Source organism: Mustela erminea, chromosome 15, assembly GCF_009829155.1.
Source record: "Mustela erminea isolate mMusErm1 chromosome 15, mMusErm1.Pri, whole genome shotgun sequence".
In the NCBI taxonomy this organism is placed as follows: domain Eukaryota; kingdom Metazoa; phylum Chordata; class Mammalia; order Carnivora; family Mustelidae; genus Mustela; species Mustela erminea.
The window spans coordinates 72,012,082-72,035,921 of record NC_045628.1 but is presented as its reverse complement, the minus strand read 5'-3'; the positions used below and the strand labels follow the sequence as shown (position 1 = coordinate 72,035,921).

The 23,840-nt window shown below is 44.6% G+C and overlaps 1 protein-coding gene across 1 annotated transcript in view; it reads left to right on the top strand.

Moving 5' to 3' along the window:
- Window positions 1-4,350: 4,350 nt before the first annotated feature.
- Window positions 4,351-23,840, top strand: part of KL (klotho) — a 40,742-nt gene continuing 21,252 nt past the window's right edge. Inside the window, exon 1 of the mRNA XM_032314885.1 lies at window positions 4,351-5,201. Within this exon, the coding sequence (XP_032170776.1) occupies window positions 4,383-5,201 (819 nt within the window). The 5' untranslated portion in view covers window positions 4,351-4,382. The remainder of the gene's footprint in view (window positions 5,202-23,840) is intronic.

The following is a 23,840-nucleotide window of genomic DNA, read 5'->3' as shown; positions in this document are numbered from 1 at the left end:
GCAGCTGCCCAGGAGCCCACTTCCTGATGATTTGAAGCCTTCAAGGAGCTCCCTTTGTTGCTTCCTTAGTAGCTTTTGGTCCACTTCTGTGAGGCATTTGCTCATGCTGTCTTCTCTATCATTCCAGCATTCCAGCTACACACTCCTAGGAGTTTTTGTGGTCTTTTTACTGTCTCCCTGTTTAATATGCAGGGACCTCAAAAGTCTCCAGCCATCTACTTGAGATCACAGCTCCTGCTGTACAGTATTTTACTTCCTCAAAAAGATAAACTCTGAACTCCCGATTCTCATGTCCTTGACCTTCCCTCCTCTGTGCACAAACAGGTGCAGAGTGCAGAGTTCCTCACCTTGAAAAATTCTCTCTACCATGCAAACCCCTCAAGTGACCATCTTCTCTCATTCCTTCCCCCGGCCAGCGTCTCAGTTGAGTCTGTACTGAGGCCTCCATCTCCTCAGGTCCCACACACTTTCACTGATGTCTCACACCAAAACCTGGCTCGAGCTCTCTTTACAACTTAAATAAAAATGTGTCTTCAAAGTCAGCAAATGATCTAATTTCTAGATCGGTTGTCTTTTCTCAACAAGTTTGATCACCTCTCCTTTCTGAAGTCCTTTCCTTAGCTTGAAAACCTCATGATCCCGTGACTTGAGGCACTCCCCTGTGGGTCTTGTTTCCTTTTTATCCTCTTTCTTACTCCCCCCCTTATCCCCCCAGACGGAGACCCATACCAGCACCCCAGGCTTGGCTTCTAGTTGTCTCTTTTTGAATACCCTCATTTTATCCCCCATCCCATGGCATCAAAATTTCTGGCCCAAATCTCCAATCCATAACTGCCTTTCCAGTCCACTATTGCCCTGCATAAGTAGGTGTTTTAATACAAATATATGGTGAACACTTTTTTCTTCCAGGTTTTGCTTCTCTATGATCTTTGCCTCCAGATCTCCTTGCCAATTATACTCTTTAAACCCCAGATATTGTCCCATTTCTTTGTGAAACTTTTCCATCCAACTCAAAATAGGTTAACTTCTCTTTCCTCTGAATTCCTGTAACATGCATCATGTGGGTCATTTGTGAATGCTCAACAATGTATTTGTTATCAACATTCTTCACCTTTTTTCTCCAGTCCAGTGTTGCCTTTGAAGGCAGACAGTGTCCCCTGTGATGTGAAGTCTTAAGCTCCTCACAGTTGCTTTGTCCATGGGTGCTGCTCAGAGAGGTTGTTGCTGAGGCTATCAGTACCTCCCCGTAGAGGCTGAATGTCACGGCTGGTGAGCTGAGAGCTTGTGAGGTTGGTGTTGTATTTGGGCCCCTGTCAGTCAATGGACTTCCTTCTGTTCCCTTGGCCAGGGAGGGCTCCTGTGGTCCCCCAAGCCCACAGGAGAAGCTCTGATGAGGAGGTACTGGAGAAGGAATGTGGATGATGATGGGTAGCTTGAAGACCACCTTTATCTCGGTTGTTGAAAATCATCACCATGGCAGAAGTCAGTAAGTAAATTTTAAAAATTTCCCTTCTTTTCACGCATCAATAACTCCACCTTCACATTCAAAGCACAGGAGGGAATTAATCTCTTATTTGCCGGAGAACAAAGCATTGAACAAAACCCATATTTTAGAATTTGAAGGTGGTTGTGAGACACGAGAACCAAAATAAAACTGAACAAATGAGGAGGGGCACCTGCACATATTTACAGTTCAGGAATCCAGAATTTAATAACCATGAGCAAATCTTGAAAAAACAGCAAGTTCCAGAACTTTATCATGAATCTCCTTCTTTGATAAACTATCATCTGGGAATATCTCTGTGAATGCTGCAGTTCTGATGTCCACCTTAGAAGAGATGAACTTCAAATGTGAGCATTTAATCAGGTAGGTCTTTTCTTTTTAGTTACCACTGCAAAAAACAAAACAAAATAAAACAAACAAAAATAAAAACCCTCTCTCATTTTTTAAACTGTTGGTTAAATAAAAGTTACAGTAGATACAATCTGCCCTGAGCAAACAGACCGTACATCAATAAGCCAACGCTTAAGTCTAAGCTATTTTCCAGGAGCCCCATGAAGCATTTCTAATAGAAACTTAACAAGCTACAATGCAGCAAATGCTCTAGTCCTGGGCTGCAGAAGGGAAATGTGATCCCACAGGCAGACATAGCTTTTTCATTTAACTGGAAGTGAATGTGCCTGTGTCATTATGTGGCGTAATATTTTTAATTGTCGAGGTGTCACTGTTTGTTATTTCACATTTATTAAAAATGTAAATGCTCATGATAGGTCTTGTGCCAGTCTGATGGCTTAATCTTACTAATCATGATGATATATGCTAGCTAGAGTTGGGACCATTTAATAAGCTACTGGAATAAATTTGTTGTGCTTACATTTAAAGGAAATTAATAAAAACACCTGTGTCGGCAACACTTACACCTTTCTTGCTTTTGCATTTGTAAGAAACAGCACAAGGATGATCATTTAACAAGAATGGATGTACCTCAGTGAAGATCTTAGTCATTGAGCACGGGTGCAGATGTGCCCAGAGTGAGGACTGGAGAGGAAGGGAAGGATATTAGCAGGATCTTACGTTTGTCTGTGTTTTCCATGACTGAGTCATCTGTGTATACATTTTCACATTTGCACTTCATGACCCTCTAAGGAGAAAGGGCAGATGTGCATTTTGCTTTTATTTTTTATTATATATATATATATGTAATAAAAAATATATATTTTATATATGTAAAACATATATTTACATACATAAAAATATATTTTTTACATATATATATATTTTAAGAGAAAGCAAAAGAAGGAACACAAGCAGGGGTAGGGGGAGAGGGAGAAGGAGGCTTCCTGTTAAACAGGGAACCCCATGTTGGGCTCTATCCCAGGATCCTGGGATCATGAACAGAGCCAAAGGCAGACACCTAAGGACTTAGCCACCCAGGTGCCCCCAAACCTGTATTTTACAGATGAGATTCCTAAGGCTTGGAGAAAAGGCTGTTCCACCCAGGATTACAAAGGTGAGGTCCAGGCTGCCCACGACGCCTGCCCCCAAATGGACATCAGTTACTCATAGACCATCTATATACACCTTCAAATGGAGATTGGGCCTCCACAGCTTCTCTCAAAGGTTCCCTGGCAACTGGAAAAATCTTTTGTTGTAGTGGGTGGGAGTGGTTGCTTGGCTAAATCCCTCCAGCCCTTTCCCTTCTAGGCTCAAGTGGCATTCGTGGGACGAATGCCTCCAGCACAGCTGTGGGCACAACTTGCCACAGAGAAGTTGCTTGCTAAGTGCAGAGCTGAAAGCTACCACGTGATTATTCATAAAACAGATGCATAAGGATAAAAAAAAAGTGAACAACCGTTATTCAGAGTCGAAACCTTGGTACTTTGTTTTTTGTTTCTTTAGGTTTTTTGTTTTGTTTTGTTTTGGTTTTGGTTTTGGTTTTGGGGTTTTTTTCCTTTTAATAAGAACGATCAGAACTGTCATGACACGAACAGGCCACTTTCTCCTTCCTCTGGGCGCCACCTTCCATCCTCTGGGAAGAATTATTCTTCCAAGTAATTCTGCAGGTTCTAACTTAATAACAAGTACTGGCTTGAAATGGTTAAAAGGTAACTATATGAGGGACAGTAAAGCAAAGTGTCAAGGAGACCCAAGCATCTCCTTTGTCTTCCTTTCTGGACTGGGGCTTGGGGAGGGACCATCCATCCCTGTGATACTGAGGCGGCTCTCCAGGAGAGCATCTTACCTAAAAACTCTAAGGGAAAGTCTGCCACGAGTCATTCTCTCACAGCATTCAAATTTCCCCCCTGGCTTTCCCTACCTTGCCCTCGGCGTAAGATTTCAGCCAATTCCCAATCGGTTCTAGCAATGTCAGTCTGAAACTGTTTTGGCCTCCCAGCGGGAGCAAGGAGAAAGCAGGTGCTTGTCCGCTGGCGGACTCCCAGAGAGCCCGCACAGAACCCGCGCAAACTCGGGGAGAGTTGGTGGGCCGCCTTCCCTCCTCGAGGAACACCAGCTTGATAGCTTCTCCCAGGGGTGCGTGCGGAGGGGAACGAGAAGGCGGCGCGGACAGAACGTGGGTCCCCAGACATCCGCCGCGCCTCCAGGGAGCAGCGGGTAACAGGTGCCTCTTCTCGGAAGTCCGAGAGTGGCGCCCGCTGCACCTTGCGGGCTTGCCGCGCCCCTTCCCCGGCACTCGCTTGCCCTTTGCGCCCCCGCCCACCCCCACTCCAGGGCGGGGGGAGGCGCCGCCTCGCAGGTAATTATTGCCAGCGGGGCCCGCGGGGAAGCGGGGGTGGGCGCGCCGGTGGGGGCGGGCGGCGCGGCGGGGCGCGGGCATAAAGGGGGTGCGGCGCGGCGCCCCAGCGCCCTGCTCCCTCGCAGCATGTCCGCCCGCGCCCCACCGCGCCGCCTGCGGCCGCCGCCGCCACCATTGCTGTCGCTGCTGCTGCTGCTGGCCCTGGGAGGCCGCCGCCTGTACGCCGACCCGGGCGACGGGGCGCAGACCTGGGCCCGCTTCGCGCAGCCTCCGGCCCCCGAGGCTGCCGGCCTCCTCCACGACACCTTCCCCGACGGCTTCCGCTGGGCGGTGGGCAGCGCCGCCTACCAGACAGAGGGCGGCTGGCAGCAGCACGGCAAGGGCGCATCCATCTGGGACACGTTCACCCACAACCCCCCGGAGCCCCCGGGAGACCCTCCGGTAGCCGGCCTGCCGTCGGGCGCCCGGTCTCCGTCCCCGCCCGCTACCGGGGACGTGGCCAGCGACGGCTACAATAACGTCTTCCGCGACACCGAGGGGCTGCGTGAGCTTGGGGTCACCCACTACCGATTCTCGATCTCGTGGGCGCGGGTGCTCCCCAATGGCAGCGCGGGCGCCCCCAACCGCGAGGGGCTACGCTACTATAGGCGCCTGCTAGAGCGGCTGCGGGAGCTGGGCGTGCAGCCTGTGGTCACCCTGTACCACTGGGACCTGCCCCAGCGCCTGCAGGACGCTTACGGCGGCTGGGCCAACCGCGCCCTGGCCGACCACTTCAGGGATTACGCCGAGCTCTGCTTCCGCCACTTCGGGGGCCAGGTCAAGTACTGGATCACCATCGACAACCCCTACGTGGTGGCTTGGCACGGCTATGCCACCGGACGCCTGGCCCCTGGCGTCCGGGGCAGCCCGCGGCTTGGGTACTTGGTGGCGCACAACCTCCTCCTGGTGAGTTCGAGGGGCCAGCCAGAGGGCCACGCGGGGAGACGGCCTATGGAGATGCCAGGGGCGAGTGGGGGTCCTGAGCTTCCAGCCTAGACGACGAGCCCTTTGAAGTCATTCAGGAGGTCTAGGATTCGCATTGGGGGGGAGGGGTGAGCTGAGTAGTTGGGGCTTCCCTGGGAAGCCAAGCAGTTGGGAATGGGGAGTGAGAAAGGGGAGCTCCTTTCTCTGGGGAGCAGAAGAATCCCTAGAGGTATGGAGGGGAAGCTTTCCTCATAGCACCTACCCAGCGAGTGAGGAGGGTGGATGAAAGAAACAGGCTTGTTAGGGAGCCTTGCAGATAGCATTACTCTCTGCGGCAGCCTGTGGAGATGTCATGAGTTCAGTGTTAATCCAATAAGATCTGTCCCGTGTGTGTGGCCCATGTACACACTGCAGCAAATGGGAAGTTGTCAAAATCACATCTCCTGGCAAGCCAACCTTCAACCCTTTGGAAGTTCTTTCTGCATCAGGTACAAGGGCATCCATCAGCCATACTAACTAACCATCAGGGGTGTGAAGACCCCTTATACAATCTTAAACAGAGCCAGCCATAAAAATACAGAGTCAGCTACAGAATGCTGTAGGTTGTGTCCTACACCTGTATTTCCATGATCCTTTCTCCCGTTCCAGGGATTCCGTGGGGATGAGATTATTGCCCTGACACAATTGATTCTGATACCCTTGTGCAAAGGCTTAATACCTTTTGATAGCTGGATTATTGATATGCCGCAATAAAGGCATCTCTCAAATCATAATTCCTCCTGTTTCTCCTTCACTTAGTGCTCAAGATTAGGTCTCATGGATTTGAAGTTTCCTTTATAATGATGTCAATTGGTACATTTCGTACAGAGTTTCATATCATGAGAGAAAGCATTTTTTATGTGCAAACATTTTAATAAAAGTGTTGAAATGTCGAACTTCTGGTTGTGAGCCTACTGAAGACCTAGTTAAAATTGAGAATTAGGCCACATATTTTGAGCAAATTCAAGATGAAAACCACTTCTACACACTTTTAATGGAAGCCATAGATAATCAGGCAGAACAGCATTGGGTTATTGAGGTGACTCAGTGCTTGAGTCGCCTCTAGTGTTGTGAAAATGGCTAAATTAGGCTGTATGTCAGCTCCGGTTTGCTACCACAGATCGCAGAAGAATGCTGGCTTTGACCAGAAAACGCTGATTTCATATGGGTATATATTTTTTCATTAAGATACCTTAGAGCCATGGTAGGAATCTTTTTCAGTCTGTCATTTTTTTTAAGGGCTCAAAAGACCCTAAACATCACATGTTCATGGTTGGTGATAGAAAAGTTACGGGAAGAACCGGCCCCTCTTCTGAAAAGATCATAAGCAAATTTTAGTGCATACCAGAAACAAATAAGAGATTTGTGGACCAGCTGGAGGACCTAATAGAACATTCCTGCAAAATCACTCTAAGATTTAAATCACACAAGTTCTGTTTTTAGAGTGTGTAATAAACTGTGTGTGTATACAAAAGTCATCAATTTTTATTATAGTAACTTACATGAGCATTGCATTATAAGATCAGGAATTGGGACTGTAGGAGCTTTCTGGTACTCTGATATATGAAATAGTCAACATGCTTTTGACTCTTGTTCTCTTGTTTCTCTCTTACTTGACTTTTGGCCCTCTGATGAGATTTTCGGTTATATTTTTGTATCTTCACACAAAAAACTTGACAAACACTAACCATCCTTCCCAGAAGCACAGTGGACTTTGCATTCATAAGGAATTAGTAACAGGTGGCCCCTTGGTTTTGCCGATGCTGCAAACAAAATGCTAGTTGCTGTAAAATATTAATTTTAAATTTCTTTGGTTTGGAATTCAATCATTCTTCTTTGTTATGAAGAGGGAACTCGTCATCATCAAGGACAGTATCTTAAGTTTTTCATATGAGATATTTTCGTTCTGTTTTCAATGCTCTTTCTTTGTGGATGTGTTAGGGAGAGGGAGGTAGGGAAGTTTTTATCTTATTTGAAAGATAAAACATATGCTGCAGACTTTGGTAATAGAACATTTCAGCCAGGGCTTAGATATTGCTGTCAAGGCCACTAAGCCCCTTAATATATAATTATATATAAATATTTATATAAATACATATTTACATAAATATAAATATGTATATTTATATGTATTTATTTTTGCATTTGGAGATCTGATGCTGGTGAAGGATGAAGCTAGCCAGTACCTCTTCCCTGTCCTATTCTGTGCCACTAATTTACAGGTGGGCTAAGGAGACCCCCTAAGGAGACTGAGAATTTGAACCAAGCTTCCTCCCCCTGTTACATCACCCCGATTCAATAAGCAGTGTCTGATGGCCTGGACAGCAGGAGGCAGGACAAACAAACTGCGGAATGTATAATGGGGTGGGGTGGGGGGCGGCTCTGCTCACAGTGGAGGTCTCCCTGTTCTTTCCTGGGTCCTGGTTCTGAGGTAAATCTTGAAAAGCAGTCCAAGTGTGTGTGTGTGTGTGTGTAAAAGAGATAAAGAGGGACAGAGACAGAAGGAGAAACAGAACTAAAAGAAGGGTTTCCCCACAGAGCTCTAGGAGCCCAGGTTGTTTTGCTCATCTGAGCAAAACCCAGAAAGAGGACACAGGTTTCCTTTGTGTCTTGAAGAGAGACTGCTATGCCTTCACTGCTTTGAAAATGGTTCTTGATGTCCCCCAAAATACACTGAGGCCTATAGTTGGGACTCCAACCCCAGCAGTGCCTCTGAGTTTTTGTTCTGCCCATGGGTTTCTGAGAGGCCCAGGACTCAGTTGAAGATACATGTGGCCTCCCAAGCAGGAGTCTAGCAAATGTTTGTACTGGGAACCTGTGGAAAAAGACACCATCTTTCATTTGAGGTGGGATGAGGAGAGAATACTTTGGACGCTGATGGTGTCCAATACAGACAAAGTTGGTATTGAGCAGGCTATGCATTAAAATCAAGGCTCCTGGCTTAGCTGATCTGTCTGCAGCATATGTCTAGACACTATTCTCTTTTCTTGACACACTTCCTCAGCATGGCTCTCTTGCTTCCCCCTCTCAGCTCACTGGTGATTCCTGTGTCCTCCATACCGCACCTCTAGGAGGGCCTAGGGCTCCATTGGAGGTCCTCGTCTCTAGAGTGACTCCAGGTGAATTCTTTGAATACTCTAGATCCTAATGACTCCAAGTTTTGATTCTCCAACCAGAACTTGTGCTCTGAGCGCCAGACTTGGATGGACAACCACCTTCTCCACTTAGATGCCCAATGGGCATGCCACATTGAACACATCCAGAAGCAAACTCTCCTCTTCCCAACTCTACTATGGCAACTCTGTTCTTTCAGTTGGTTGAGCCCCACATCTTAACTCCTCCCTTTGTCTCACATCTTACCTTCAATCCATCAACAAATCCTACAGCCCTACCTACTTTCCAAATATATCCAGAGTCCAACCACTTCTCCCTTTTCCTCCAGCCCACAGATCCATGCCCCTGTCAGATTCTGCCTGGGTAATTGGAATAACTTCCTTGCTGATGTCCTTGCTTCTGCCCTTGCACCCTGCAGGGTGCCATGATGGACATTCTCAAGGACACCATCATGTGCAAACAAGACAAAGTCCCTTGTTTATTAAAATCCCACCTTTTCTTCAAGAACCATCTCATCTGTTCCATTTGGCTCCACACCTGAATACCATCTCTTTCTTCTCTGGAATCCCACTGTGCTTCATTTCTGATGCCTCCTTCATATAACCATTAGCCTTCTTCTACTCTTCCACGAGCTGGGTGATTCCTTAAGTAAGGAAACCATGTTCGCTTCATCTATCCTAAAGTACCATCTTGTCCTAGGTAGGTGGTCAGTACGTACTCAGTATGTGGCTCCTGGCCATTTAACAGCCTGATTTTTTTTCATTTTCCAAGTAAGAGTGAAGGCAATTTATCTGCCAGATACATGCTCCAATTATATATACCACATGCTTTTGGGAAGTGCTTTACCAATTTTCCTCTCATTAAAATATATTTGCTACATAAAAGGAGGAATCCACTGGGTTGAAAGTTAGTTATTTTGTAGAATAGTACTGAATTCCTGAGTGTGTTTCATCAGAAAATCTTCCAAAGGGCTTGACTCACTCCTCTTTGAATATCTGATTGAACATAGTGTTTTTTAAAGGTTACAGTTAAGTCCAAGAAACATTATAAGAATAGGAAAAGAACTAATAATTTCAAAATCATAGCAATATTTAACAATGTCAGTAGAAAAGTGGTAAAATACAAACTACTCAGCATTCAAATAATGTCAATGTGTACTTCTTAAGTACAAAATGAATGAATGCAGAACTGTGATTCTGACTACATAGTTAGTCATGCCTTTGGTGTATAGAATGCTTCTGAGTTATATTAATTTTTCAAACAATATAATTGTTCTAAGCCAGAATTTTATTAAAATTAATTTGTACAAAATGTGCCTTTCTTTCAATGAATGTCATCTTTTTAAGGCATGAAGGAAAGTTTAGGTGTAGGAGGAGAATAGAATACGTGCCTATTGGGAAGACAAGAAATAAAGAATGGATGAGTAAAAATACATAATTCCTGTCCTCCAGGATTCACATCTTCTCAGGAAACTGCTAAATTATACTTGTAATCCATACTTAAACTGATAAATATACTTATAAGAGAAGTAAGATATCTGTTTAGCTTATAAAATACTTAAACAGATAATCTACTTTTTATATATTCTACTTTATGTATTCCGGGTACAAAGTTAATCTGAAGGATCACTATATCTCTTTGCCTCTCTATCCTGGGGTAAACTGTTACTTAGCCTTGAAAGGCTCAACCTAAATATTCCCATTATGTGATAACAAGCAGTATGGATCATTCACTCATTTGTGACTCCTTGAAGTCACAGACTCTAGTATCGTATTTATTTTTATATGTTTAGTGCTTCTCTCAGTCCTTGGCACAGAGGAATATAATTGATTTAATTTCTAATGAAGGAATAAATGCAGATGTGAAATAATCTCTATTTATTTCAGCATGTCTTTTTTTGCCCTTTATCTATTAAGTAGGCTCCACACCTAGCATCTAGCCCAATGTGGGGCTTGAGTTCACAACCCTGAGTCTCAGTCAAGAGTTGGAGGCTTAATGGACTGAGGCACTCACGTGTCCCCTTTTTCTCTTTCTTCTAACCTGAATACTTGTACTCTGCTTTCTCATAGTGTCTGGGGGAGGAGCAGTGAGGAAAAACAGGGAAAACATTCCTACTCAGATAGCTATATGAACTTTGTGCGTTTCCAGGGCAAATAATAGACCTTTCATCCAGTGACAGAGAAAGGGGTAAGGGGAAGAACGTAACCTTGTAAGTGCCTGACCTGGAGGCTGCTCTGTCCCTCCCACTCGCGTCCCATTGGCAGGACTCGTTCAGGTGGTGTAAGGAACCTGGGAATTCTTGTCCTGCTGTGGAACCGGAAGCTCAGCAAATAATTCTAATTATGTTGAAACTGGGAGGGAACAGATCATTCAGGACAACCAGCGATCTCTGTCAGACAGCCTACCTCCCAGATATATTGTGAGAAGGAAAACAAAATCATGAAGGTTAACATGTTTTGAAAAATGTGAAGAACTCTGCAAAGGTGAGGTATGAATTTATTGTAAATCCTAATAGTAAAGAGAGTGAAAGTACATAGGAAATGGTCCTCTTAAGCTATTGAGAAGAAACGAATTAGGCAAATACTTTAGAAATTGTTGTCCCACTTAACTTCTTCATTTGCAACTGGTGGTATCCAGTGGAGTGAAATCTTTGCAGTTATTTCAATAGCATTTGACCAATTCAAATCACTTTTGAAATCATCTATTTTACATAAAACACATTACCCAGTACCTTTAGTTGGACCCAACTTGGTGTTTAAAAGAAGGATACCAAAGTTTACGACTCCTATAATTTGATATATGACTAAACTAAAGATGAATATTTAGTGAACCCTAGTCTCCAAGTAGACTTTTTTCTTGTTTTAAGTATGGACTTCAGAACATCATCCACGAACCATTATCTTTGTGGTTTGATGAAATACTCAAAAGAAACTGAAAACAGGGACGTCCATAAAGCTTAAATACAATGGTTAAGTAAATACTATTTCCTTATCTATAGTGTGCCTTTATTTGATAATTAGAATGGATTGGAATAATTCATTCTAATGGATTATTAGGGACTGAGGATAATCCCAGATCAAATTTTTCCTCAGAACAAACCGCTTACAGTGAACCTACTGGGGTCCTTTAGCTTTTGCTTGACTATTTGCAGCAAGAGGAACTCAGCTCCTCCCAAGTAACCCACCCGATTTTATCTTTTATATTGAACGGGAAGCCTACCTCTCATTTCAGGGTTTCAGGACAGGACTCCCCCGTGGTTGGTTCTTCGCCTTTCCAAACCTCAAAGAGTAAAACTACTGCTTTTTGACGAGACAGCCTTTCAAATATCTGAAAAGGCCAGTCTGTTCTTCCTAAGTATTTTCTCTTCATACTAAAGTCTCCACCAAGAAGAATTAGAGGGAACTGGACAGGTAGCCAGGGCCCATTTCTTGGGAGCCTGCTGTGTGGTAGGCAGGCGTGTTGCTGAATTCCGAGACTACAAATGCGACCCTGGAGAGGTCTCTGTATCTTCTGACACTGGAAGATAAAGTGAAGTGGGACATGGAAAAGTTGATCCACGGGGGCGCTGGGTGAGGCCTGGGTCATGGTCAACGAGGAGCAGAGCCTTCAGACATGTCTCTGTCCCAGGATCATTAAAAAGGAGCTGGAGATGGGTGTGGACGACTGAGGATAAGGGGCTGAGTTGTCCAGGCTCAGAGTCCTGAAGAGAATAGGGACTCCTGGCTATATTTTGAGGTTCTTTTTGTAAGGGTCCAGGGGATGGCTCCAAAGTCACAGGGGAAGTGGGGGGGGGGTGGGGCTTAGGGAATGTACTTGGCCTCCAGGGTCCTGCCAGCCTTTTGGGGTTGCTTCTCCTCCTTCTTGCATGACGCCCCCATCTCTCTGGATTCCTCAGCACGTGGTCTTCTCCCTCCGGCCCTTTCTCCTATCAGTGACCCTGATTCTCCCCTGGTGTTGGCATCTCTACTCACTCTCTGGCCTTTCTGCAGGGACTTGGGAGAGATGGGCAATGGTGCTAGGGTCTTTTGCTCAGGGCTCAGGTACATCCTCCCTGAAATGATCTGAAGTCAGTCAGAAGCCTTAGCATGGATATTTTCTAAGCACTCTCTTGAGGCGGCCTGAGAGACTCAGCTTCCTCCTATTTGCCTCACGGGGCTGTGAGCCAATCCCCTGGCCCTTTTCACCCTTCCTGATCAGGGTTCCATTTCAAAGCCTCCCTGAACAAACAGAGGACAAAAGGCTTCTCTCTGAGGCTGGGCTTTGCCCCAGGTATAGAGGAGGATGGGGTTGGTGGGGGAGGCTGGTGATTGGTGGCTTAAGGGTGCTCAGTCTCTCATGGGCACCAAAAGAAGGATAAGGTAAGACCCTCCCCTTCTATCACTTACAGATTAGTAGGGGAGAAACAGTTGTCAAATAATGTACAAGTATCTTAATATAATAAGTACCAGGAACAGTGGGGGTGCCAAGAAAGGAGGCATGGCTAAGAGTTTTGGGGGTGCGATCGGGGCTGGCAAACTTTTCTGCAGAGGGCTAGGTTTTAGGCTTTGTGGGTCATGCAGTGTGGGTCGCAAGTACTCAGTTGTGTCCGTGCCATGAGAGGGTGGCCATAAATGATGAGGGACTGAATGGGCTTGTCTGCGTTCCGGAACAACTTCAGTTACAAACATAGGCGTGGGCTCACGTGGCTCGGGCTGGAGTGCCGGCACCCCACCTAGGAGGGCTTGTGTCGATCTGGGAGAGCAGTGTGCCATGAGACAGAAGAGACGAGATGGCCATTCACCCCCAGTGTCAGGACTCAAGATGGCTGAAACATCAGGGGAGAGGGAGGGAAAGAAGCTAGAATTTGCCAAGACCTCCCTTAAAATCTGATGTACAGAAAAAATTTGAGCTGCCACAAGTGTTCAGTGCACATTTCCGGTTCTGGACGCTACTAAATTTCTTAGTGATGCTGGTGCCCCCTCACTAGCATATTCCTGATGGCCTTGGTGAATGGCGTGTCTCCCTCTGGTGCTTGTTTGAGACATAGAACTCTGGTGGATTACTTGGCCTTACGCAATACATTCATTCCAATAGGCCTACTTCTCTCAGCTTCTTGTATTCATTCCTCCATCAGCTGTCAGGGAAGCTCAAGCATTTCTGCCGACTCAATGTTGGCCATCACTTTTTCTAGGCTTCTCAGAGCATTCTAGCAACAAGTTTGCCCTGCCTCCTTAAGTCCTTGCCAAAACATTAACACACATTTTTGGAGAAAGTGCCCCCTAGTCAATGTATTCTATCTTGTCCTGTCTTATATCCCAGTCCATGAGCCAAGGGCCCTCAAAATTCAATCCCAGTGGTACTTTTTGGGTTCTTGCCAGTACATTTTAAATCTTGAAGCTACTTCGGTATATAATGCTTTCCTCCTCTGTCAGGCCCGGCTGTTTCCAGGTTTTAACCCCAGGATTTAATCCTCATTCGTGGTCTGTCAGCTGCTGAAGGAGGCATTGCTGCCTTTGAAGGGCGAGGCCTCTTCAGCACAGCAAAGCACTGTGTCTAACTAGGGCAGGGAAGGCCATCTCTGTAGTCTCCAAGCATTCCAGTCTGAAGATCTCAGTCACTACCTCCCATGTTTCAGAGAAACAGGACTGGGAAATGTTAGGTTTTCCCAATCAGGGCTCTTTCCCTGGTATAACACACCTACCCTGGTCGAGCATTTCCACATCCCTGGAGCTCTGCATCTCTACCAGGTCTGAGGTCTGAGGCTAAGTTGTGCCTATACTTCGACTGAGGGAGATAAGGGCCTCTCTGTGAACTTCCCGTGAGACCCTCTGCCTCTATATTCAGTCTTTGACTTTGGCTTCTTATGATCTCTCTATGGCGTCTCAGTACAGTCCAGCAGGAACCGATCTGTTCCCTGGATGCTTGCACCTAGAACATCATTCCCCTCTACCAGGACGTTTCCCCAGGTTCCACTGATGAAATAGTTGGCAATCAGGATACCATCTTGTGCCAGGAAGTTATTTACCCCCTAAAGATCACTCAGAATGGCATTTTCTTTGCCTTCCAAGAAGTGAAACCTCACAGGTGTTTGTTTAGGTCTTGTGAGATGCAAATGTCAAGACAGGGTTAAATGTGCACAACATTTACTGAAGGAAACAACTGTGAAGGCTAAAGAGGATGGAGCCACAGAAGGTGAAGACTTTAGACCGTGACACATGTCTAACACCTGTGAAAGACAGTGGGCAAGAAATAGGTTTGGCTGGAAAGAGTCTCAGATGGCTGTACAGGTCTGAGAAGGATCCAGCCAGGCCAGTGAGGAGCCTTTGAGCCAATATTGCCTATTGAAGGGGTCACTGTCCTGCAGGAATGGGTCTGCATGAGTACCCCTACCATGTTTATTCGTAAGGGAGAGTAGCCTGTGACAAGCAGGACCTCAGGGCCTGTGAAGTGGTGGCTACAAAGAGGGGAGCAACACTCCTCGTAGAAGAACTGAGCACTGTGTTTTCATGGCTACCGCAAATACCAGAAAGGGATGTCATTCAAAGAAGGGAATGAAAAGTATTTCCAACCAAAAATTTTTTTAGATATGTATTTCCAACCAGAATTTGAGATTTATTTAGACCACCAACCATTTATGAAGGTAAAATAATGAGATTTCAGGATACTCACCGTCTCAAAAAATAAATCTTCCATGAACCCTTTATGAGCAACATAATGGAGACAAGAAGGAAAAAGACAAAATAGTACGTCTAACCCAGGAACATGATGATGAATTGTCAACCCAGGAAGCCAACTGTACCTCAAAAGTAAGAACAACCATTTCAGCAGGGAAGAAGATTCTAGAAGTGTATCTCCAAGAAAAATATTGGAGACTGATGTGATTGTGTAGAAATTTCTGCTGACAGGCTATTGGAAAGTGTGGGAAGAATTAGCCATGGGCACAGACATACACACACTCATACACACACACACACACACACACACACACACACAAACAAAACAAAACAAGGAAACAAAAACGCAATTTCCTTTTTAACTTTAAGGAAAACAAAAATAAGAAAGAAAACAGAGTCTTAATTACCATGTTATAAAGCCCAGCTGTGAGTAATAGTCATGTTGGCAGAATAATGTCAGTATGGAGGACTGCTGTACCCAAAATCCAAAACCTGTTCTAGAGCTGAACTGCCTGGGTCAGAGAGCGAAGTCCTCACCTCCCATAAGTCAGTGAATACTGTCGAGAAAGTATGGAAGTATGGAAATGTGTAAGTTTCAAAAGTCAGAGGAGTCAGTGGTGTTTACATTTGCAAGGGAGACTGGGGAGACTGGGGAGGAGGAATAGGGCAGAGAACTGTGATTGTTGTTAGAAGCTGCAAAAAAAAAAAAAGAAAAAGGAAATATTTTTATCATCACTTTAAAACTTAATTTATTAGCTATAGCACATATTTACAGCATTTCAGTCTGTAGGACTCTTGTTGCAGTGAGCTTTTTTGCCGCATTTCCAAATTTTCAGATTAATGCTTTGTGAATTTTCAACCTTTTGATGATAAAAATGTTGAAAAGAAATAGGGCTGTGAGTCAACTCTGTGGGATGTTGTTAGTCACCTTCTTTCAGCGGGACATCTCCTATTAATCAATGTTGCAAACATCTGTCAGTGTTTGACAGTAAGCACCTAGTAAATTTTTGTTTAATCAATGAATACTCTTAAAATATAGCTTTCCAACCTCGATTATTCAAGCAGACAGTACTATGATAGATAGATAGATAGATAGATAGATAGAACTCTTTTCTTTTTTTGACCTCAAGAATATCATAAGAAGTTCTGGCAGTTGTGAAAATTATTACACAGAGAGATACATCTATTGCATTCCAAGCAATACCATAAAATTTATTTGAGGCTAATTGGGCAAACTTCTGTTATGAATCGACGTTGCTTCCCCAGTATCTTCTCTTCTTCAGTGCTGGCTGATGTAATTTTTATTAAGCCATTACATAACTTCAGTTCTGGGTCTATTATTTCAAAAATCCACACTTTCTTCCATTTTGAAATTAAGAAAATGTTCATTGTTAAGCATTGTATTTTCCATGACCCCTCAAAGTAACTGATGACTGTTTCATAATTGTAACTGCAAATTCTTTTGCTCGGGCCTTCTTGGAGATGATGAATTTGGAATGGCTTACAGACTCCTGATGTACTTTCATCTCACAACAGTTAGTAATTCAAGCTCAAGAACACAGCATAGTCTGAGGATAAAAACAATAGAGGGCAAGGAATAAAAGATCCAAAAATGCTGGTGACAGGAAAATCAAGGAGACCCAACAGGTGTAAGGAAGTCAGAGACTTGAAATGACCAGAGTCTAGGACCTCAGAATGCAATGTTGATTTTTATATCAATTTTATTATGTTGGGTAATAAACTGATTTTAGAAATACGTCTATTTTATACAAGTAAATTCAATCAAATTTTATGGAGTGCCTGTACCTACAATACAATTAATGTATACAACTATACAATGTGTAATCTTGGATTACCAATTTCATATGGATACAGTTCTTTTCTTTTCTTTTTCCTTTTTTTTTTTTTTAAAAAGATTTTATTTATTTGACAGAGAGAAAGAGAGAGAGAGAGAAAATCAGGGGGGAGGGACAGAGGGAGAAGTAGGCTCCCCACTGAGCAAGGAGCCCAGTGATGCGGGGCTCCATCCCAGGACCCTAGGATCATGATCTAAGCCAAAGACAGATGCTTAACTGACTGAGTCCTCCAGGTGCCCCCTTATAGATTCAGTTCTGCTGAGGCATCTCAGAATGATACATGGGCTGGGATCTTGGTAAATTCATGATCTGCTGGGGAGCTGCAAAGTGTCCAACAGGGGCGAAAAGGTTGTTTTAATTGCTTCGAGTGGGCCAGCTGTAGGAGAGCCTGGGGCCTTCGGTGAGCATTTGCTGCAGCCGAATCCCCGTCAGGACGGATGAGGTATGGTCTTGTCAGATTCTCTGTGATTTCAAAAGAAGCTAGAAATTCAGAATTTTGTGTGAAATTTTCTGATTTTTAAAGCTATCTCAAAAATCTTGTTTAAGTATGACAAAGACCAAACAAATCTTCTCTATGACTTTTAAGTCCACGACCTCTGACCTACAGCATCTGGCTCATCTGCGAGAGGCCTGACTCCAAAGCCTCCAGCTCCCCTGGTCCATCGTTTCATGCCCAGGGTCCTCCACCAGCACTGAGGCTTTCTCCAGGTTTCGTACCCCACCGCAGAACTGCTCACAAACAGTGGGATTTCCCCACATGGAGTGATTACAGAGGCTAAAGGAAAGGATTTTTTTTTTTTTTTAAGATTTCATTTATTTATTTGAGAGAGACAGAGAGAGTGCAAGCATGAGAAAGAGAGCATGAGAGAGCAGGAGCACAAGTGGTGGTGGGGGGAGGGCAGAGGCAGAAGGAGAAGCAGGCATCCTGCTGAGCAGGGAGCCTATGTGGGGTCTGATCCCAGGATCATGACCTGAGCCTAATGACCTGATGCTTAATGGACTGAGTCACCCAGGTGACACCCAGGTGATACAGGGAGGTGGATTTTTTGAGCATAAAGCTCCCAAATGTATGGATTGGGTAGTTGCAGGGGTCACATCCTGCAGTATGAAATACAAAATGAGTATTCATTTAAACAGCTTTTATTCAATGACGTAAATAGGTTTTTGTCGAATCATTACTTAGTCATAGAGAATGTTCACACCCTGCCCCCACTCCCAGACCGGAGACCGAAGGTTTACTTTTGGGAAAATTTGAAAGAGAGGGAGGTGGAACTTTGGGGCGCTACACAGAGCAAAGGGGAGGGGGTGAGACACAGGGATGAACAAAGCAGCTCAAGTGGAATTCTATTTACAAACTTCCAGTCACTTCTCTGTGGCCTTGTCACTCGGCAAGCAGATAACACCTGTCTCCGTGGTGGCAAAAGGGAAGGTTGTCCCCCCCCCCCCCCCCCCCCCCCCGTCTTTGAAAGTCTCTGAATGGCCCCAAAGCACGGATCTCACCCACTGACTTTTTGGGTGGGTCCCGGAAGAAAATGACTAGCCTCCCGACCAATCTGTGGAGGGTATGACTTGCTCTTTATAAGGTGAGTCCATACATACAGTTTTTTTAAACCAGTTTTTAAGTACTTTTTTCTTAAATATGAATGGACAGCCAGGCATCGAAAGAATATTTGAAGAAAGTGTTCAATGCGGAACAGAGAGAGCAAAATAAACAAACAGAAAATCAAACCAGGAAAAACAGATTGTGCAGGAAATTAAATACACACAAAGTCAAAAAAAAACAGAGAATATTAAAAAATTCTTGGACATCAACAATGTGATTCTTGTTTAGTAAAAAGTTTGAAGGATAAAGTCAAAGAAATGACCCCAAAGTAGTGCAAAATGACAAAGAAATGGAAATATTGAAGATAAGAGTAAAAGATTGAAAAGGTCAAGTACAAAAGTCTAACATCAGACAAGGAGGAGTTCCAAAAAGAAAATACAGAAGTGGAGGGCAGGAAATTTTTCAAGAAATAATATAAGAATGTACTCCAGATGAGAACTGATCATGAACCTTCATATCTAAAGATCCTACTAAGTTCCTAGAACAATGAATACACAGTTATGTAGGGACTTAGAAAGCTTACCTTCAATATAATCTGTCCTAAGACGCCAGTGGAAGGTATGTACCAGCAAAATTACAGAGCAAATAATAGGAAGAAATTGGATCCAGAAGAGTATGGCTTCAATCCATGAAAAATAGAGAAAAATCCTAGGAGGAGAGCAGGTCTAGACAGCATCTAGCCAGATGGAACCAAGAAGGTGGAAAGGTCCAGCAGAGCAGGTGAAGAAGTAAATAGAACAGGTAAAATGGCAATGAATATGACGAAGAGTCATGAAAACATTAAAACGCATGGAGTATTTTGCAAGTTCAATAATGAGGTGGTTATTTGTTCATGGGAAAACAAAAAACTGTCTGAAAAAAGTGGGGGTGGGGAGGGAATGTTATTAATGTCCTATTTGGCTTTGCAACGAAAAATATTAGTATAAGAACCTTGATGTAAATACTGATTAATGATTTAAATAAGAACAGACATTTAGGAGGATAAGGGAGGAAAATGGGGCAGTATGAAAGAACTATCCCTTCATTATCACGATGCCTTATTAAATTTTACTTATTACTTCGGACTATGATGGCAATTACTAGAAAAACTCAGCTAAAAGTTAAATGCGATTATCTGCCGGGAGCAGGAGAGGGAGTTTGCGAGCGAGGTAGAGAAAACACTTTTTTCATGGCAGGCCTTTGGTGCTATTTGATTTTAAACTACATGAATGAATGTACGTGATTAAAATAATTTTTTAAAAACTGTACCACTGACTAATGCTTACAGATTCTGAAGGGCGTTTGTGTATTTGGTGGGAGGGGAGGTAGGGGGTGGGCAAGTAAATTGGTAGAGGGGCTCAGAGAGTCTAGCTGGCTTTCCTATGGCTGTCAGGGCCCGGGACTGGGATCTGCTTTCCGGAAGGTCGCCGGTGCGCGCCCCGGCACACTTTCATCTGGGGCTGGGCTAGTCAATGTCTACCAGAGTCAGTTCCCTCGTCCACATATTGGTACTATGAAGTGGAGGTCAATGTGAGCCCTAAATGGTCCCCAATGGCTCCTCCCTTCATTAACAACTAGAGACTCACCATTACTCATGTTTTAAATAAACCACTAAACCGTATTTATCTGCTCCACTTGTTACTGCGAGGTAACACCCCAAGACTTCTCGGCTGCCTCCGGGCGGGCCAGGGTTCCGGAAGTTCTCGCCGCCGTCACTGAAGCTTCCGCGGGGCTGGGCTCTGGCATGACTGACAGTTGCACAGTCCGTGAGCCCCAGCAACGCGGGGGTCCCAAGTCAGTCAGACGTCTGCCGGGGACGGGGACGCTAGCTCCTTCCTCTCCCCCAGCAAGCACCCCAAGAGAACCAACTAGAAGGAAATGGTGTCCTGCAGCTTTACTTCTATCGGAGCATCACAGTCCCCAGGGTCAAGAGGAGGGAACACAGACAAGTGTGGCGGGGGGGGGGGGGGGGCAGTGAGTCAAGGTCACGGTTGTGGAGGTCAGTGGGAGGTGCTGTCTTTGAAAAATGCGAGCTGCAGGGACGCCTGGGTGGCTCAGTTGGTTAAGCAGCTGCCTTCGGCTCAGGTCATGATCCCTGCGTCCTGGGATCGAGTCCCACATCGAGCTCCTTGCTCGGCGGGGAGCCTGCTTCTCCCTCTGCCTCTGCCTGCCATTCTGTCTGCCTGTGCTCGCTCTCTCCCCCTCTCTCTCTGATAAATAAATAAAATCTTAAAAAAAAAAAAATGCGAGCTGCAGCCTCACAGGCTTTCCACTCGCCGTGATGTGATGTGTCTCAAATGCCTCTTCCCATCTCCCCAGGACCCGCACCTCTTTCAGTATATGGTTTGGAAACTACCTCCTAGGTGAAGACCTCTCCCCAAGAAGGCGTCTTTCTTTTCTCTGGAGCCCCATTGTGTTTTATTAAACAAATCCTTCTCACGGCCCTTTCATTTTCAGTCTTGTGTCACAGTCGTTGCACTACCTGGGCTTTGATCCCACGCTGCATGCCCTGCGGAACTTGCCCGTGGCGTAAATATTTGCTCAGTGAAATAATGATCGCATGATACCACAAATAATAGTGGTGGAAAAGCGTGTTCCGCCGATTCAGGGCTCCTATTTATTTTCCTTTGCGATTCTAATTTCCGGAAAAATGGAAGGAAGCAAACACTCTCTCAGGAGGAGTTATAACGGAAGCTGCGGGTGGCTGCTTCCTTGTGGTTACCGCTAATCTGTGAGAAACAAGGGAGAGAGGGTGAGGAAAAACCATGTCATTTACAATTTGATTAAAAAGCTTTTCTTTTCCTTTCATGTTTAATCGCCTTTAAATTTTTCCTTTTGTTATGGTATGGGGGGGGTTAGATCAAGAGGGTATTACTGCCTCAGCTCCTTATTCTGGAAACATCCTTGCAGGTGCGTGATATATTTGGCCTCAAGGCTGACCCCTGCCCCTCACTCACTGCCTTCTGGTCCTGCAGAAGGTCTTGCCGTTGTGCCTTGGGAACTTTTCTTCTGACTCTCCCGTCTGCCTGGAATGTTCTCCCCACCCCACCTGACCCCAATTCCACGGAATCAGCTTCCCACCTGTTTGGAGCCTATGCTCAGAGCCACTTTCTGGAATGAAGCAAAGCCTGATCACCCCATTCCAAACTGCTTCTCCCAGAGACCCGGCCTTTGAGGAAGTAGGGAGACCTACTTCCTTGCACATGAAGTACTTCCTGGGGGCCTAGTGGAGAGAAGAGCTCACTAGGGATGGCAAATGAATTATGTGAAGAATTTGGAGGTTTTGGTTTTTAGCCTCAGAATGGAAGACCCTATAGGAACAATTAAAAGACAACAAAACAAGCAAGCAAACAGAATTCCTCTGGCATAATAGTGGCTATTGAAAATGCCATCTTGGGTTTCTTAGGCCATCTCCAGATGGAAGGGACAGATTTAGTAGCGGCTCAACACTATAGGGCCAAGGGGCTTCTACCTCTTAATTAATATCCCTTGAGGAACATTTGTAAATGAACCTGCCCAAAGCCCAAGGAGAGTCTCTTGTATCTGGGGGAGTGGGGAGGGCAGATAAAGAATAACCTTTGAGGATTATTTAGGATCACAAAGGGAGATGGTAAAAGAAAAAAAAAAAATTCCTAAAAACAGAAATGGGGCAGAAAGATTGGGTGTCTCCCTGAGCTGGTCTACTTGGGTTAATCCCATTCTCTGATTCTGATTTTCTGGGGGTGTCCAGGGGAGTATGCCTTTGCTTGATTTGTTATTTTCTGTGGATTAGGGTATTTTAAGTTCTGTGAGGGTAGATGTTAATAGACATGATTCTTGCCCGGTAAGAACACATCTGGATTTTTCCCTATAGAGCTTTAAAATGAAGACTAACACTGCAGCATGTGTAATGGGAAAACAAAGGAAAGATTCTTGTGAGCTCCACCAGGAAAATGCATCTCCTCTCCTTGGCACCCAGGCCATCCTTCCTTTGTTCTGAATTTTCTAACCACTTATCACCTTCCAACCTTCTTTACTGTGATGTTTATTATGTTCGCTGATTATTGTCTCTTTTGCTAAAATAGAAGCTCCATGAGGGCAATGCTTTTTATCCCAATTTGTTTCCTGTTGCTTTCCTAAGTGCTAATACTGTGTCAGGCAGGCAGATCCTCCAGAAATACTTGTGGAAGGAAGTATTAACTTAGTCTTAAACTAAGACCAGTGACTTTCCAATAGCTGGAACTTGCCCCATAGTAAGAAAGTTGACGCATTTGCAACCGAAATGAGAGTTTCATGAAGTGGGGCTTACCTACACTTACTCTACACAGCACACTCTGATAATTTCTAATTAGTTCTAGTCTACCTGGATTTACAAAATTGCTTTATATATGCTGCTCATAACTTGATGTCATGACTGGAATCCGCCATGAACTGTGGCTTTAAGACTGTGTAGAAACTTCTACCACATAAGGCAAGTGGGAAAGAGGGAGAAGAAGGGCAGGTAGTTACTTTCTACTACCAGCTACTCCGGTAATAGAAACACTGTGGAGAGAGAGAATCTTAAGCAGGTTCCACGTCCAGCTCAGAGCTTGTCGCAGCGCTCAATCTCACAACCATGGATCATGACCTGAGCTGATATCAAGAGTCAGCCGCTTAACTGACAGAGCCACCCAGACTGCCCTCCAAGGGACATAGTTTATATTTCCATACTCTTACCCTGTCTGACAATGCAGAAACCCTCACATGCTTACATGTCACTTTCTCTTTAGATGGAAAGTGTTCTCTACCGCAAGGAGAATTGAGTTATTTTGAAAGCAAACAGCCGTAAATGAGCCTGTGAACTGATAAATGATCTCCAAGTCTCAGAAAGAGTCAGTCAGTTAGCATCTGCTGTTGATAATTCCAAGCAGGAGAATTAGGTGACGAGGCAGAGGTAAAACATTTAGAAAAGTAAAGCTGACTATTATGAGAAAAATACTTTTCTCAATTTCGTTGAAATCGGAGAGCAGCTGTTTCATGAGGGTATTATAGAATTACGTTGGTGATTTTAGTAATCGATGTTTACTGAAAAGATTCCAGCTGATGGGTGAACCACAGGATGCTTTTGCTGACCCTGTGGTAAACATCCCTTATCTGAATTATTTATCTTCTTGTCTCTTTTTCTCATCTAGCCTGCTATCTCCCTACTTGCTCCTTACTCATTCTCATTTTGTTGCTGTTAGAAAAACAGAGAGAAAATCCAGAGATTGGAACTCCTCTGTGTCTCCCAGAACATGGTGATTAATGGACTAGGTGGATTCTGGTCACAAGCTGGATATTTTGTTAACAACCTAGCATCCGTGACTTGGAAGGATTTTTATAGCAGCATGATTTAGTGTTAAACAGAATGAATTAACTG